This window comes from Bactrocera dorsalis, chromosome 1 (genome assembly GCF_023373825.1).
Source record: "Bactrocera dorsalis isolate Fly_Bdor chromosome 1, ASM2337382v1, whole genome shotgun sequence".
Classification (NCBI taxonomy): domain Eukaryota; kingdom Metazoa; phylum Arthropoda; class Insecta; order Diptera; family Tephritidae; genus Bactrocera; species Bactrocera dorsalis.
The window spans coordinates 5194959-5209692 of NC_064303.1; the positions used below are offsets into that span (position 1 = coordinate 5194959).

Sequence of the window (14734 nt, forward strand, 5' to 3'; positions counted from 1 at the left end):
CGAGATAAACTAATGGAGCTGAACAACGCTGCTCGATTTAAGCAGTCTGTAACTCCAAAACTATTTGAGAAAGCGATTTCAAGATTTGTATGTGTTATTTTTAAATGTGTAGACTAACGAAATATGCAAAAAACCCCCAAAAAAATATTTTAATTTCACATAAGGTGAACTGTTCAAAGCGACTAGCAGTCTAGATCTATTACTAGCTATATTATAACATATTTTACTATACATACATACAAAGTTTTAAATAAAAATTTCAGTATACATAAAAACATAATTTAAAATAAAAATAATACTCAAATTGGCTTTTGCTTGCGATCTGCACGAAAATTGTTGCGAAAAATGTTGTTGATCACTTTATTCATACGAAGCCACATGTGCACATCTCTTAAGTAAATACTGTTTATTGCATTCTTTACTTTATTCGCATTTTATACGCGACTGCAAGCAATTTTCCCAGAATTTTCGGCAATATTGACAATGACGCTGTCATTACAGTAATGAAAGGCACGTAATTTAAGTGAATTTCATGCATATGAACATATACATATGTACAAACATAAATACACATGATTATATTACTGTTGATTTATTAATTGCAATTAAAATTAATAGTTTTGCAAATTTTTGAAGCGAACTCTTACAAAATTAAAGGGGGAAAAATATTATTAAAATAAAAAAAATAAAAAAAATAAAAAAGTTAAATGAAAAATATATCTATAAAACATTTTAGAATGTTTTACTATAATATTTTTGAAAATTTCTCCTGACCCAAAACCACCTTTTACGCTCATTTACTTTTCACCTAAGTTCTCTAATTGTTAACTACACAATTTCCTCTCTACTAATCCGCTCATTAGCACATAACAAAAATATATGTAAATATGTCTCACCCATTTTGATATGCAAATGCTTAGTGTAAACTTAGCTTAAGGCAACATAAAAAGTCTTATTTGGCGGCCTATGCCATTTTACTACGAATTTTATTACTAAACTTACACTGTTATGTTAATTTAATGAGAATAATAAAATCCGCCATAATGTCACTTAATATTGGGTGTGTGTGTATGTTTAAATAGGCAAATTAGTGTCAAAGTATACACAGCGACATACACACGTCTTGATCTATGAGGGTGGGTCAGCTGCAGTCAAATCAACTACTGTGAGCCGCAAGCCGAAATAGTCAGCCCTACGTCACAGTTTCTTGGGTATTTCTGTTATTAATGTTCTCCTATCTTGAAGCGCTAATTTGTGATCAGATGTATACTAGTTACAGACTAGTTATAAACTAGTTCAAAACGGATGCATTACTCTCTGGTGTACTATATTTCTTAAGCAACAAAAATTTAACGTGGATATTGTTGAAATTCAAATCCAAATTCAAACGAAAAAAAAGTTGTTTTGATATTTGTTTTAACTAAAAAAAAAATTTAAATTAAAAAAAAAAACAAAAGTTAATTTAAAAAAAATGTTTATTGTTACTCTTTTTTATATTTAAAAATAATTTTAGATTTCGGTTGAAAACTTTTTTTTACTAAAAGAAAAATTTCAAAATTTTTTTAAAAAACCCTAAAAACAATTATTAAAAAAATGTTTATTCTTACTTATTTTCACTTTTCAAAAAAATTTTTGATTTTGCTTGAAACAATTTTACTAAAAAAAATCTTTATAAATTTTTAGAAAACACAAAGAATAATTATTAAAAAATGTTTCTTGTTACTTATTTTTACTTTTTAAAAAATTTTACTAAAAAATAGCTCTATACATTTTAAAAAACATAAACAGAAAATATTAAAAAAATTGTTTGTTACTTATTTTTACTTTTTATAAAAATTTGAATTGTTTGAATATTTTTTTTTACTAAAAAATCACAATAAATTTTTGAAAAACACAAAAAATAATCATTGAAAAAAAATTTTTTGTTACTTATTTTTACTTTTCAAGAAATTTCAAACTTTTCTTGAAAAAAAATTTACTAAAAATATCTTAACACGTTGACGGACACTTGCGTCTATAGCCGTCAAAGCGAAGTTCACTATGTGGCATGACAGCGACAGCCGTCTAAAACGAAACGGTCGTTTACAGACACTGCGGCGATCGCAGCACAAATGTGCATTTACCAAGTCTAGAGTGCGGTGGCGCCATGACGGTTATGGCCGCAACCTAATTAAAGGTGCTGAATTATTCAAAATTAAGTTTATTTAAGCAGAAATAGTGAAACTATACTTTAAATATTCTAAAAATTACAAAAACACATAGTGTCAATTTTCGAACTTTACTTGTTCCTACTGTCCGTCAATGTGTTAATACATTTTAAAAAACCTGAAAAGAAAATTTTCAAAAATTTTTTTTGTTACTTATTTTTACTTTTTATAAAAATTTGAATTGTTTGAATATTATTTTACTAAAAAAATCTCAATAAATTAAAAAAAAAACACAAAAAATAATTGTTAAAAAAAATGTTTTTTGTTACTTCTTAAAAAAAATTAGATATTGCTTGAAAAAAAAATTTATTAAAAAATCTCCATAAATGTTTTAAAAACACAAAAAATAAATATTAACGTACGATTTGTTTTGCTTATTTTTACTTAAAAAAAAAAACAAATTTACTAAATTAAAAAAAAATTTTTTCATTAAAATGAAAATTTTATTTTTTAGAAAAATCAGCTTCACTTTTTTTAATCTTAACATCCCTTCATTTCACTCGCATTCGTAATTTTCTGCCAGTCAAAACTATGCTCCGCCCTAACTTTCACACATAGTACATACACGCATACTTATACAACGATTTCCTCAGTAATACGCTATCCAAAAGGCTATTTAGCATTAACGCCAATACCACAAAACCCATCAGCGTTGCATGAAAACCTCGACTACATTGCAAACCGCCTTAAGGCTCTGCCATGCCGTTAAACAGGATGTGGTGGTCAACAGTTTTTCCACCGCCCACACACTCTATTAAGCAAACACTAAACACCAACAACGCCAACACCACAGCCTACCTCTGCTGTGCTGTCGTCAGGGCACGCGAGTCCACGGTCTGTAGCTGACAATTCAATTTTCTTTGATTTTATTCAACGACACAAACTACTTGTAGCGAATACACATAAAAAGCGAGCAAAAAAAAACTGAAAAATAAAAATAACAAAAGCAAAGTAGCTCTTATAATCACACTTACACAAACGTACCAACAAATATGAGCACCCCATTTTAATAGAAATGACAAATTACAAGTGGAAATACATGCATATCAAGGAGGCCGCCGTCACAAATGCTCGGCCAGAAGACTGCAAAGCGGAGAGGAAATGAAAGCAGAAATGAAAACGTGCAATTAATAGCGAATTACTTAGCATAAAAGCATGCTAATTATTAGTGTGTGCGTGTGAGCTGCTTCATGCGAACGAGAGTGAGAGAGTGGGGGTAGGGTAGGTGAGAAGGGGCGTGCTTAAATGCTTTTAAATGGAAATAGGCTATTCGAAATTGTGAATATCCTTTCTTTAACAAAGACCAGCTTTTGAAAGTAGGTCAATGGCAGTTAGCCGCACCTATACGCCATAGTTCGCTCTCTCAACCATCTCCACCAACGGTCGTTTTCCATGCCGCTGAACTGCAAATTTGATTTATAGCTTCTTCTTCCTCGACATTAAAATATTTCTGCAAGTATTTCATTCATTCTTTCACAATTATAAACTATAAAGGTGCTTCTTCTTGAGTGCTCTCAGGCCAAGGGTTCACACAATGGCTTAAAACATGCTTTCAGAAATAGTTGAAGTATACTATACATGTAAATGGGTTATGCCCATGATATGCAACTTCTTCTGAAATTACTGAGAGTTTGAAAAGTGATGCATTACGATCTGAAGAAATTGGTATGAAATAATATAAGAATCAAAGACTTTCTAAAGGATATCCCACAAAGAGTATTTTCATATCTTTGAATTAACACCAAACTAAGCCTTTTGTTTGCTTACTTTATCATCAACAGAACTATGTATCATCAAAAAAAAAAATCGATTTTACGATTTACCATCATATTACATTATGTATCATAAAATCTTAACCTCCCGCTGTCAGATATTGCCAATATATAACTAATACGTAACCAATATATAAGTAATATGTAACCATTTTATAACCAAATCTCAAATTTTATATCAATATGAGTGGTTTATATTTTATCGTTTTTTTTTAGTTTTGTCCAATATGGGATATATATTTGGTGCCATTTCAAATATTTTCAATCCGATATTCCTATGCGGTTCATATGCCCCATAAGTTTTGTCATACCCATAAATTAGAATTTCGGACACCTTTTTCAACTACTTTACCCCAAGAAATTTGTAATCTTTCTGACATTAGTGGCTATATCGCTGATTAAATTCCCTCATGGGGTCTTTGGTGAACTATAATGGTTCAAAGCTTGATTATAGCCATATATTTGTAGATAAGATATGAAATCATATCTTCTAAAATTGGGTAGTACGTCTCAAAACTGTTTTGTATCTATTAAAGGATGTTTCAAATATGATTACTTGTAAAGACAACAAGAAAACACATTAACTGCGATTGCATCGAATAGCCTTCAAAAAGCTTTCCATGCAAGGACTTCATTTTGATCTATCAGTATGCATCTCTATACCATAACTGCCATATCAGCCAAAGAATTTGTTCAGAGATTATAGCACTGGCTTGAATAATAATGCCCGCCAAATTTCTTGAAGATGCCTTGTCAAATAAAAACTGTTTCCAGCAAAAGTTTTAACGACGGATGAGCAGACTTTTGTGAAAATAATGACGTTTGAACAATTTGAGGTTGATTCTCAAAAATTAAGAGGTAGGGTATGTACGAGTATATATTAGGTTGTCAAAAAAGTCTTGCGGTACTTTCGCTAGTTGGCGCTGAAAGCACGTAGTTCTAGTTTCTTTTTGTCGCATCGGGTCATGCTATACCTTTTTGAAAAGCTCATTTCACGCGCTAACAGGTGTTTGATTGATTTTCGTTTCTTTTAAGTCGTTCGTGAGTTATAGCGTCGCAAACATGGAGCAAAATAAAGAGAAAATACGGCATATTTTACAGTACTACTACGATAAAGGCAAAAATGCATCTCAAGCCGCCAATAAAATTTGTGCAGTTTATGGACCCGATACAGTTTTCATTTCCACCGCACAACGATGGTTTCAACGTTCTGGTGTAGAGGTGGTCGAAGATGCGCCACGCTCCGGAAGGCCTGTCGTCGAAAATTACGATAAAATCGCTGAATTGGTCGAAAGAGACCGGCATAGTAGCAGCCGTAGCATCGGTCAAGAGCTGGGCATGAGTCATCAAAAATTCAATTTCAATAAAAAAAAAAATCAATAAAAATACCGAAAGACTTTTTTGACAACCCAATATGCAATTAGTATGCATCGAAGCATATTTATCAGGAACTTATCAGGAACTTATCAGCAGCAGATAAGAACACATCGCAATAACATGCATTACCGCGAAATGCAATGAACAATCGTTGGAATAATAGAAATGCACCTCTAAATAATAACCGGACCAAATATACTTATATCGACTATCTACCAATCAAAAAGAGTAAACAACTAGCAACGGAATAATCCACTGCGATAACAACCAACGCATCTCAAAAGTATATACATATATCACTAACATACTCTTTTCCTCTACTTATATTGGTACAATCTTTCTTTATGTTCGTGTAAAACCTCAGAGGTCATCTAGTGACTGATGCCCAGAGTATACTGAAATTATGGAAGGGAACACTTCTCCAGCCTTCTGAATGACAGTGAAATCATAATACTCAGGAGATTCTCAAAAATTAAGAGGTAGGGTATGTACGAGTATATATTAGGTTGTCAAAAAAGTCTTGCGGTACTTTCGCTAGTTGGCGCTGAAAGCACGTAGTTCTAGTTTCTTTTTGTCGCATCGGGTCATGCTATACCTTTTTGAAAAGCTCATTTCACGCGCTAACAGGTGTTTGATTGATTTTCGTTTCTTTTAAGTCGTTCGTGAGTTATAGCGTCGCAAACATGGAGCAAAATAAAGAGAAAATACGGCATATTTTACAGTACTACTACGATAAAGGCAAAAATGCATCTCAAGCCGCCAATAAAATTTGTGCAGTTTATGGACCCGATACAGTTTTCATTTCCACCGCACAACGATGGTTTCAACGTTCTGGTGTAGAGGTGGTCGAAGATGCGCCACGCTCCGGAAGGCCTGTCGTCGAAAATTACGATAAAATCGCTGAATTGGTCGAAAGAGACCGGCATAGTAGCAGCCGTAGCATCGGTCAAGAGCTGGGCATGAGTCATCAAAAATTCATTTCAATAAAAAAAAAATCAATAAAAATACCGCAAGACTTTTTTGACAACCCAATATGCAATTAGTATGCATCGAAGCATATTTATCAGGAACTTATCAGGAACTTATCAGCAGCAGATAAGAACACATCGCAATAACATGCATTACCGCGAAATGCAATGAACAATCGTTGGAATAATAGAAATGCACCTCTAAATAATAACCGGACCAAATATACTTATATCGACTATCTACCAATCAAAAAGAGTAAACAACTAGCAACGGAATAATCCACTGCGATAACAACCAACGCATCTCAAAAGTATATACATATATCACTAACATACTCTTTTCCTCTACTTATATTGGTACAATCTTTCTTTATGTTCGTGTAAAACCTCAGAGGTCATCTAGTGACTGATGCCCAGAGTATACTGAAATTATGGAGGAAACACTTCTCCAACCTGCTGAATGACAGTGAAAACATAATACTCAGGAGATTCCCCAATCGATGGCGATGGAGAAGACGTTTCATTGCTCTACTATGAAGAAGAAGAAGTTCGAATAGCAATTACTCGCCTGAAGAACAACAAAGTGACGGCGGCCGATGGATTGCCGGTGGAGCTATTCAAATACGGTGGCGCAGAAATCAGCTTTATATGTAGGATATGGTCGGACGAAAGCCTACAGTCTATCTTGGAACAAGCATTAACACCAACAACGCAATTGAGAAGTGAGGTCTTCTCTAGACATCATCACCGTTCTGCTATATGGTGCAGAGGGACGGACGATGACAAAATCTGATGACTCGACGTTAAGAGTTTTCGAGAGAATGGTTTTGCAGAAGATGTATGGTCCTTTGTGCGTTGACTACGGCGAATATAGCAGTCGATGAAGGATGAGCTATTTGAGATTTACGACGGCATTGATAGAGTTCACGGAATTAAGATACAAAAGAAGAAGATGACAAGCCAGGAAGAGAGAGACATATCACTTAATACAATACAGGAGAGACTTTAGAGATTTTGAAAAAAATCCCGCAGTAATCTAATCAAACTCCTACTTTCAAAAACACACATTGTATTGGGCGCAGGAAAGCATCAAGCGAGATTGGAGCCATGTAGTATTTACAGATGAGTAAACTATGCTATTGTTCAACCTTTTGAAACTTGTTTGGCTAAGAATAGGACAAAAATTTAATTAAAGCAGTGTTAAGCGCTCCCAAAAGTTGCATGATTTGGCCCATGAAGTGTTTTGAAGTGCTTCACAGAAAACCTGAACGTTGCTAGTAAGCATAGGGAATGCAACAATTTTGCTTGTTAACGTAACCATCGAGGTGGAAATGAGCCTCGTCCGAAAAGATGATTTTTCGGTAAAAGTGACCATCCTCGGTCAAACGATCTTCTGCCCAATCTGCGAACTGTAGAATAGTAAATAGCGACCCATTTCGTAAATGTTAGACTTTTTACTGAATATCTGTCACTTTCCGAATGGTATTTGACGTTTCTATACGACAACTGCCATATCAACCAAAGAATTTGTTCAGATTCCGCCTTTTTGAGATTTAATAAATGCGCGGGGTGAGTTATTACGGAATTAAAAGAAGACAAGCCGAATTAGCTTTTGATTTTATCTGCACACCTTGATAATGTCAATAGTTTCATCGAACTCGGACAAATAGAAAATGATGAAATCAAACAGAAAATCACACACAAAGTTCTATTTACATTCAACTTATAATATGAGCGTCGAGTAGTGTGTACGATTAGAATATTCCCTGAGGCCGCTTTGGGGGTGTACGACGTTCTGCAAAAAATGAATGAACCTGTATGCAATGGGAATGACTAAGATCGCATCAGACGGGACAACAAGCTGTATGAACTGTTCCTGTTTGATTTCATCATTTTCTATCTGTCCGAGTTCGACGAAATGATATACGTATATATATATACATACATATATAAACTACTATATTATCAATAAATAAATTAAAAAAAAAATTATATGCAATTTGTATGCATCAAAGCATATTTATCAGCAACCGTCAAGATTACATGGTGAAATACTTATCAGCCGCAGATAAGAACACATCGCAATAACATGCATTACCGCGAAATGCAACGGACAATCGTTGGAATAATAGAAATGCACCCCCAATAATAACCAGACTAAATATATAACTACTATCTACCAATCAAAAAAAGTAAACAACTAGCAACGGAATAATCCACTGCGATAACAACCAACTCATCTGTTATATACATATATCACTAACATACTCTTTTCCTCTACTTATTTTGGTATAACCTTTCTTTATGTTCGTGTAAGACCCCAGAGGTTATCTAGTGACTGATGCCCAGAGTATACTGAAATTATGGAGGAAACACTTCTTCAACCTGCTGAATGACAGTGAAAACATAATACTCAGGAGATTCCCCAATCGATGGCGATGGAGAAGACGTTTCATTGCTCTACTATGAAGAAGAAGAAGTTCGAATAGCAATTACTCGCCTGAAGAACAACAAAGTGACGGCGGCCGATGGATTGCCGGTGGAGCTATTCAAATACGGTGGCGCAGAAATCAGCTTTATATGTAGGATATGGTCGGATGAAAGCCTACAATCTATCTTGGAACAAGCATTAACACCAACAACGCAATTGAGAAGTGAAGTCTTCTCTAGACATCATCCCCGTTCTGCTATATGGTGCATAGGGACGGACGATGATAAAATCTGATGACTCGACATTAAGAGTTTTCGAGAGAATGGTTTTGCAGAAGTTGTATGGTCCTTTGTGTATTGGCAACGGCGAATAAAGCAGTTGATGAAATGATGAGCTATTTGAGATTTACGACGACGTTGATAGAGTTCAGAGAATTAAGATACAAAAGAAGAAGATGACAAGCCAGGAAGAGAGAGGCATATCACTAAATACAATACATGAGAGACTTTAGAGATCTTGCAAAAAATCCCGCAGCAATCTAATCAAACTCCTACTTTCAAAAACAAACATTGTATTGGACGCAGGAAAGCATCAAGCGCGATTGGAGCCATGTAGTATTTACAGATGAGTCAACTATTCTATTGTTCAACCTTTTGAAACTTGTTTGGTTAAGAATAGGACAAAAATTTAATCAAAGTAATGTTAGGCGCTCCCAAAAGTTGCATGATTTGGCTCATGAAGTGTTTTGAAGTGCTTCACCGAAAACATGAACGTTACTAGTAAGCATAGGGAATGACTAATATCGCACCAAAAGGGACAATAAGCTGCGCTTCGCTCAACTTATGGTCATCTTGAGATCCAGCATTCATTATTGTATAATTTTCGACCGAATAGAAAATGAAAAATGATGAAAATATAGCAGCAATAGCTGAGAGTGTACACGAATACTGTAGAGAGTCGACTCAGCGCCGTTCGCAGCAACTCGCACAAACGTATGGAACGACTTGGCGCAGCTTGTGCAAGAACTGAAGCAGCTCGACCTTCCCAAGCGAAATCGCTGCACTCTATGGGCTCTTGAAAAGTACCACGAAGATTCGGCCTTTTTGGACCAAATTTTGTTCAGCGATGAGGCCCATTTCCGGCTCAATGGATATGTAAACAAGCAAATTTGCCGCTTTTGGGACGAAGAGTAACCTAAAGATATTCAAGAGTTGCTATTTCATTCAGAAAAAACAACGGTTTGGTGTGGATTGTGGGGCGGGGGAATCATTGGTCCATATTTTCTCAAAAATGATGTCGGTGGGAACGTAACTGTCAATGGCGATTGTTATCGCGCCATGATAACCAACGATTTGATGCCTGAAAATGAAGCTCGTGATCACGGCGACATTTGGTTTCAACAAGATGGTGCCACTTCCCAAACATCGCAACAATAAATAGTTTTATTGAGAGAATACTTCGGTGAGCAGATAATTTCAGGTGTTGGGCCGGTCTAATGGCCACCAAGATCGTGTCATATCACACCTTTAGAATTTTCCTGTGGGGATATGTAAAGTCTAAAGTCTATGCGGACAACCGCGGTTCAAATCAGGTCTTGGAGCAAACCATCACACGTGCCTATTACCAGTCGAAATGGTCGACCTAATCAACGAAAATAGAAGTCAATGGATGGACCATCTGAGCTGAATCCGCATCTAGCATTTAAGAGACATAATTTTCAAAAAATGAATTATAAAGCATGTTCTTTCTAATGAGGATAAACAATCTCCATTAAATTTGAAGTTGCTGTTTTTGTTTTCTGTTAAAAAACTAGAGAACCTTGAGAGATGCATTCACGTTTAATTTTTGAAAGCACTATACACAGACATACATATATATGAATATAAATGCTTAATAGTTATAAACGTTTCACTAAACTGCTTGCTATCGCCACTTCAGCAAAAGTTTTATAATAATCGGGGGTGATAAACAATAAATATTGCCAACAGGGCGATCCGAAGACGCCACAGTGTGCACAAGTCATGCTATTTATTTTTTCTTTGTAACGCAAGAATTTCGCTACACATGTACAATAACACAGCTATACATATATACACATGTATGTGTAATTTTGTAATGTCAAAACAGCTAAGGCTGCAGAAACGCGCTTGTTTTTTGCCTTTGTTTTTGCTATTGTTTTGACTAAACTTTTATTATTCTTTTTTGTAATTTTATTTTATTTCGCTGTACTACGAACTTACGCTTCATCCTCGGGAGTGGCCTCAACGGCGCGCAACGTTTGCGGCATAAACGGTGAAAAACCAATGCAATGGAGTAGCAGGAATGCGGTCACAATGACAGTAAAATGTGTCATCAACTTGTCGCATGTAAGCATCTTGGGCATTTTTCTAGCATTTTCCCTGCTATTGCGAGCGCTGCGGGGCGTCGCGAACGGCGCGGCTACACAAGTTCAAACGACACGACACTCTATTTATTTGTATATTTATATATATTTTCTATATGCTACACTTATGTACGCCGTTGCTATGTATATATAGATATATATATATATTTTTATAATTTTTTTTATGTGTGTATGTATGTAAGTACACTTTTTTTAGCGTACAAACGAAGGAGTTTGATCATAGCAAATATTTACTGGCTTCTTTAAGATTTTCTTTAACACTAAGCTCATTAACTGCTTAACGCATACACACTCACACGCGCACTAAAACACGAACGAAGCAGCGACGTTTTGGGCTTACAGCAAACTATACATATGTGTGCACATATGTGTATATATATGTATGTATGAGTATGTGTGTAGTTATGGCCTCATTAGCCCTTTTAGCCAGACGCAATGTGTTTGCTTATGCTTTCTTAAGTTCTCCTGATGCTGATGCTGATTCTGTTTCTGTTTCTGCTGCTTCTTCGACTTATTCTGCTTCTACGCCAGTGTCTGCTTGATTTTCCTATTTTGTATGCGATTTCGTTGACCACGAAACTGGGTGGAGTCCCGAAAAATGAAGTGTTGACGAGACGAACGACGATGGATTACAGCAGCAGCAGCAGCAACAACAAGCGTTGTGGCAGCAGCAACAGCAGCAGCGGGAGCAGGAACAGGCGCAGGCACAACAGCTACATTTAAACTTTGACATACCCAGATTTTTCAACACAACGCACTTTGCCACATCGCTATATGCACATATACATATGTATGTATGCAAGAGATTTTTGCTTTCTATATTTCTATATACACTTTGCCACTTTTGAGACTTTTGCGACTTTTCGTCTGCTATTGCACAATTTTAAGAATTATAAGCGCTCGAGCGATTTTCCAACAGCGAAATTCACAATGAAAATTTCGCCTCGATACGTGAACATATGAAAAACCGCACCGAAATTCACCGTTCGCCGTTTCACTAAAAACGAAATTTTTCAGCTGTGCGTAAATTTTCTATATATAAAACACGGCGTATGGCTGTGTGCGCGCGCTGCTCTATACGTACATGTATAAGGTAGCTGAATGTATGTATGTGTATGTGTGCGTGTGTGTGTTTGTCGTTCGTTTCGTGTGTACCGTACTGTATGTTGTTGCTGTTATGCTATGATAGCGGCTCGTCGTCGGCTATGTTGTTGCTGTTGTTGTTGTTCGGTGTTTAATATTGTTATTATTGTAGTTGTTGTTGTTGTTGTTAGTGTCTAATAGTCGCGCACCGGGCCACAGTTGGTCGCGTATACCCCCGTTACTCGCGTGCGTGTTTATAAGATTTTCCCCGTTGCCGTACCGTCGCCACTGAGTAGCCAAGAAAAACTGAATAGGAAAATTTGCCGAAAATTGTGGAAAAGTGCCCACAGGCAACTAAGTGGAGCACTCGTACGTGCCGTTCGTTGTCGCTTCGGCTGAGATTTTCATGGCACGAGAGCGCTTAGTTAGCCGTTCGCCACTTTTGTATGTCATATCATTTTCGTACATTTCCTTTTCGGAGCGCTTTTCGTGAGCGCCAATTTTGCGCTAAACTCTTTGTGGCGGTGGCGGCGGCGAAGGCGTTTATTTCCGACCGCAATTGCTAATGTCAGAGCCGCTCAACAGGATGCGCTGTGGTGTTTTTGTGGTCTCCATTTTGTGCTGGCATTTTCAAATGTCAAAGCAAGATGAAAACAAAGACAATAAAAACAAAAAGAAAAGCAATAAAAACAAAGTCAATAAAAACAAAAACAAAGTCAATAAAAACAGAAACAAAAACAAACCAAAAGCAAAGCGAAAATAAAAGCAAATACATTTCCCTGCTGTTGTTTTTGCATGAAATTTATCTCAATGAGCGCGAGGCAATTGGGTTGACTGCTCATTTGCCAGCTGTTCGTATTGATTTTTCCTTTACATTTTGCTCGTGTGCTCATTTACCGCTTTCGTTGAATGAAAGAAAATCTTGTTTTCGCTTTTCAATAATTTTCACTTTGTTTTCCTCTGGCGGTTTCTTTTGTTGGAGGCGCGTGTTAGCTTCGTGTGCGCTTCATTTCACTTTCGTAACAGAGCAAGAGAGTGAGTGCATGCATGTGCGTTTGTATGTTTGTATGCAAATGACTGCTGCTTCGACGTAATAGGAATTCCTTTAGTGGGTTATTCCCGAATGCTTGATTAAATGACATTATTATCATCAGAAGGGTTGGGTCAGCGAGGCACACATTTCTTATGTGTGTGTTTTCATTGTATTTGTTTCTTTGAAAATATAGAAAAATTCATCGGAAAACCAGCGAAACTCTAATATTAGCTTCTAGAATGAATCTAGTCAGTAATATTTGAATTTTCGGAATATTTTAATATATTTATAATATTAGGTCCACTAGAAGTTAGCCTAGAAGTTTATCTCTACTTGAGAGCATTGGTTGGCACTCAATTAATTTATATATAGTCATTTTAAAATCTGTTTAGATAGTTACAAGTCCTCTCTCGACGATCAAAGACTAAATTCTACAAGTCAATCATCATCCCTGTCCTGCTATATGGTGGAGAGGTGTGGACTATGACAACATTTGATGAGTAGTCGATAGAACGATGAGCTGTACAAGATGTTGGTCATGTCATCCGAATAGATGAAAACAATTCAGGTTGGTCAGTACGGGGAAAGCAGAGGCATAAGAAAACCTCCACTCCGTACCAGGTGGAGAAAGCCCTGGCTACATTTGAAATCTCCAATTGGTGACAAACAGAGAAATGGTGGAACGACTGGCGAGCTGTTGTATTTATTTTCGCCTCAATAATTTTATGCGGAAGAGAGAGAGAAAGATCGATATGCTCGGCGTATGCCTTATAAATATTATTGTATTGTATATAATTATATGATTACATTATACGGCGAGTGTATTCAAAGAGGGTCTCTCATCTGAGGTTGTTTTCTCCTTTTCATGGGGAGCGATTTTTACGAAGCGGGTCCCAAAACCAGCGCACAACCCTGGCAAGAGATGTTTTGTCTTCAAGCGGATGTTTTTTGAGCTGCTTGAGCCATATGTAAAAGAATCTCAGAAAACTTACGTGTCTTACTTGTCGCTGACGCATTGATGCGTAGGTTGCTCTAGATCTCTTGGAAGCTAGATATATGATGAGGTTCAAACATGGACACGCTGAAATTCGAACCTACTTCAACTGCATTTTTGATTCCCCTTTTTATCTGTAGTAAGCTCTTCTTCAAGCTTAGTTTTAGGCTATCGGACAACTGTAGTTTTCTCAGTCAATACTGTCTGCTATTAAGGTAGCAGTAGATGTAGTGCTCCGATGTTCAGCCTCTTTCAGCGAAGTGAGCATTCACTCCGACAGAAAAGTGGCAATACTAGCGCTGAGCTCGCTAACTGTGCACTCAAATAGTGTCTGTCCTGACTAGAAATAGCATTTAGCTACTTCTCTATCAGACACGTCTGGGTGCATGGTCATAGCGGATACACTGGTAACTGCAAAGCTAATAAGAGACCTTGCTGAATGGGAAAGAGTTGGATAATTTTAAG

The 14734-nt window shown here is 36.4% G+C and overlaps 1 protein-coding gene across 1 annotated transcript in view; it reads right to left on the reverse strand.

The window, feature by feature from the left end:
• Positions 1–12551, reverse strand: part of LOC105232421 (voltage-dependent calcium channel subunit alpha-2/delta-3) — a 36814-nt gene extending 24263 nt beyond the window's left edge. The window contains exon 1 of the mRNA XM_011214088.4: positions 10996–12551. Coding sequence (XP_011212390.2) covers positions 10996–11138 — 143 coding nt within the window. The 5' untranslated portion in view covers positions 11139–12551. The remainder of the gene's footprint in view (positions 1–10995) is intronic.
• Between the last annotated feature and the right edge of the window lie 2183 nt (positions 12552–14734).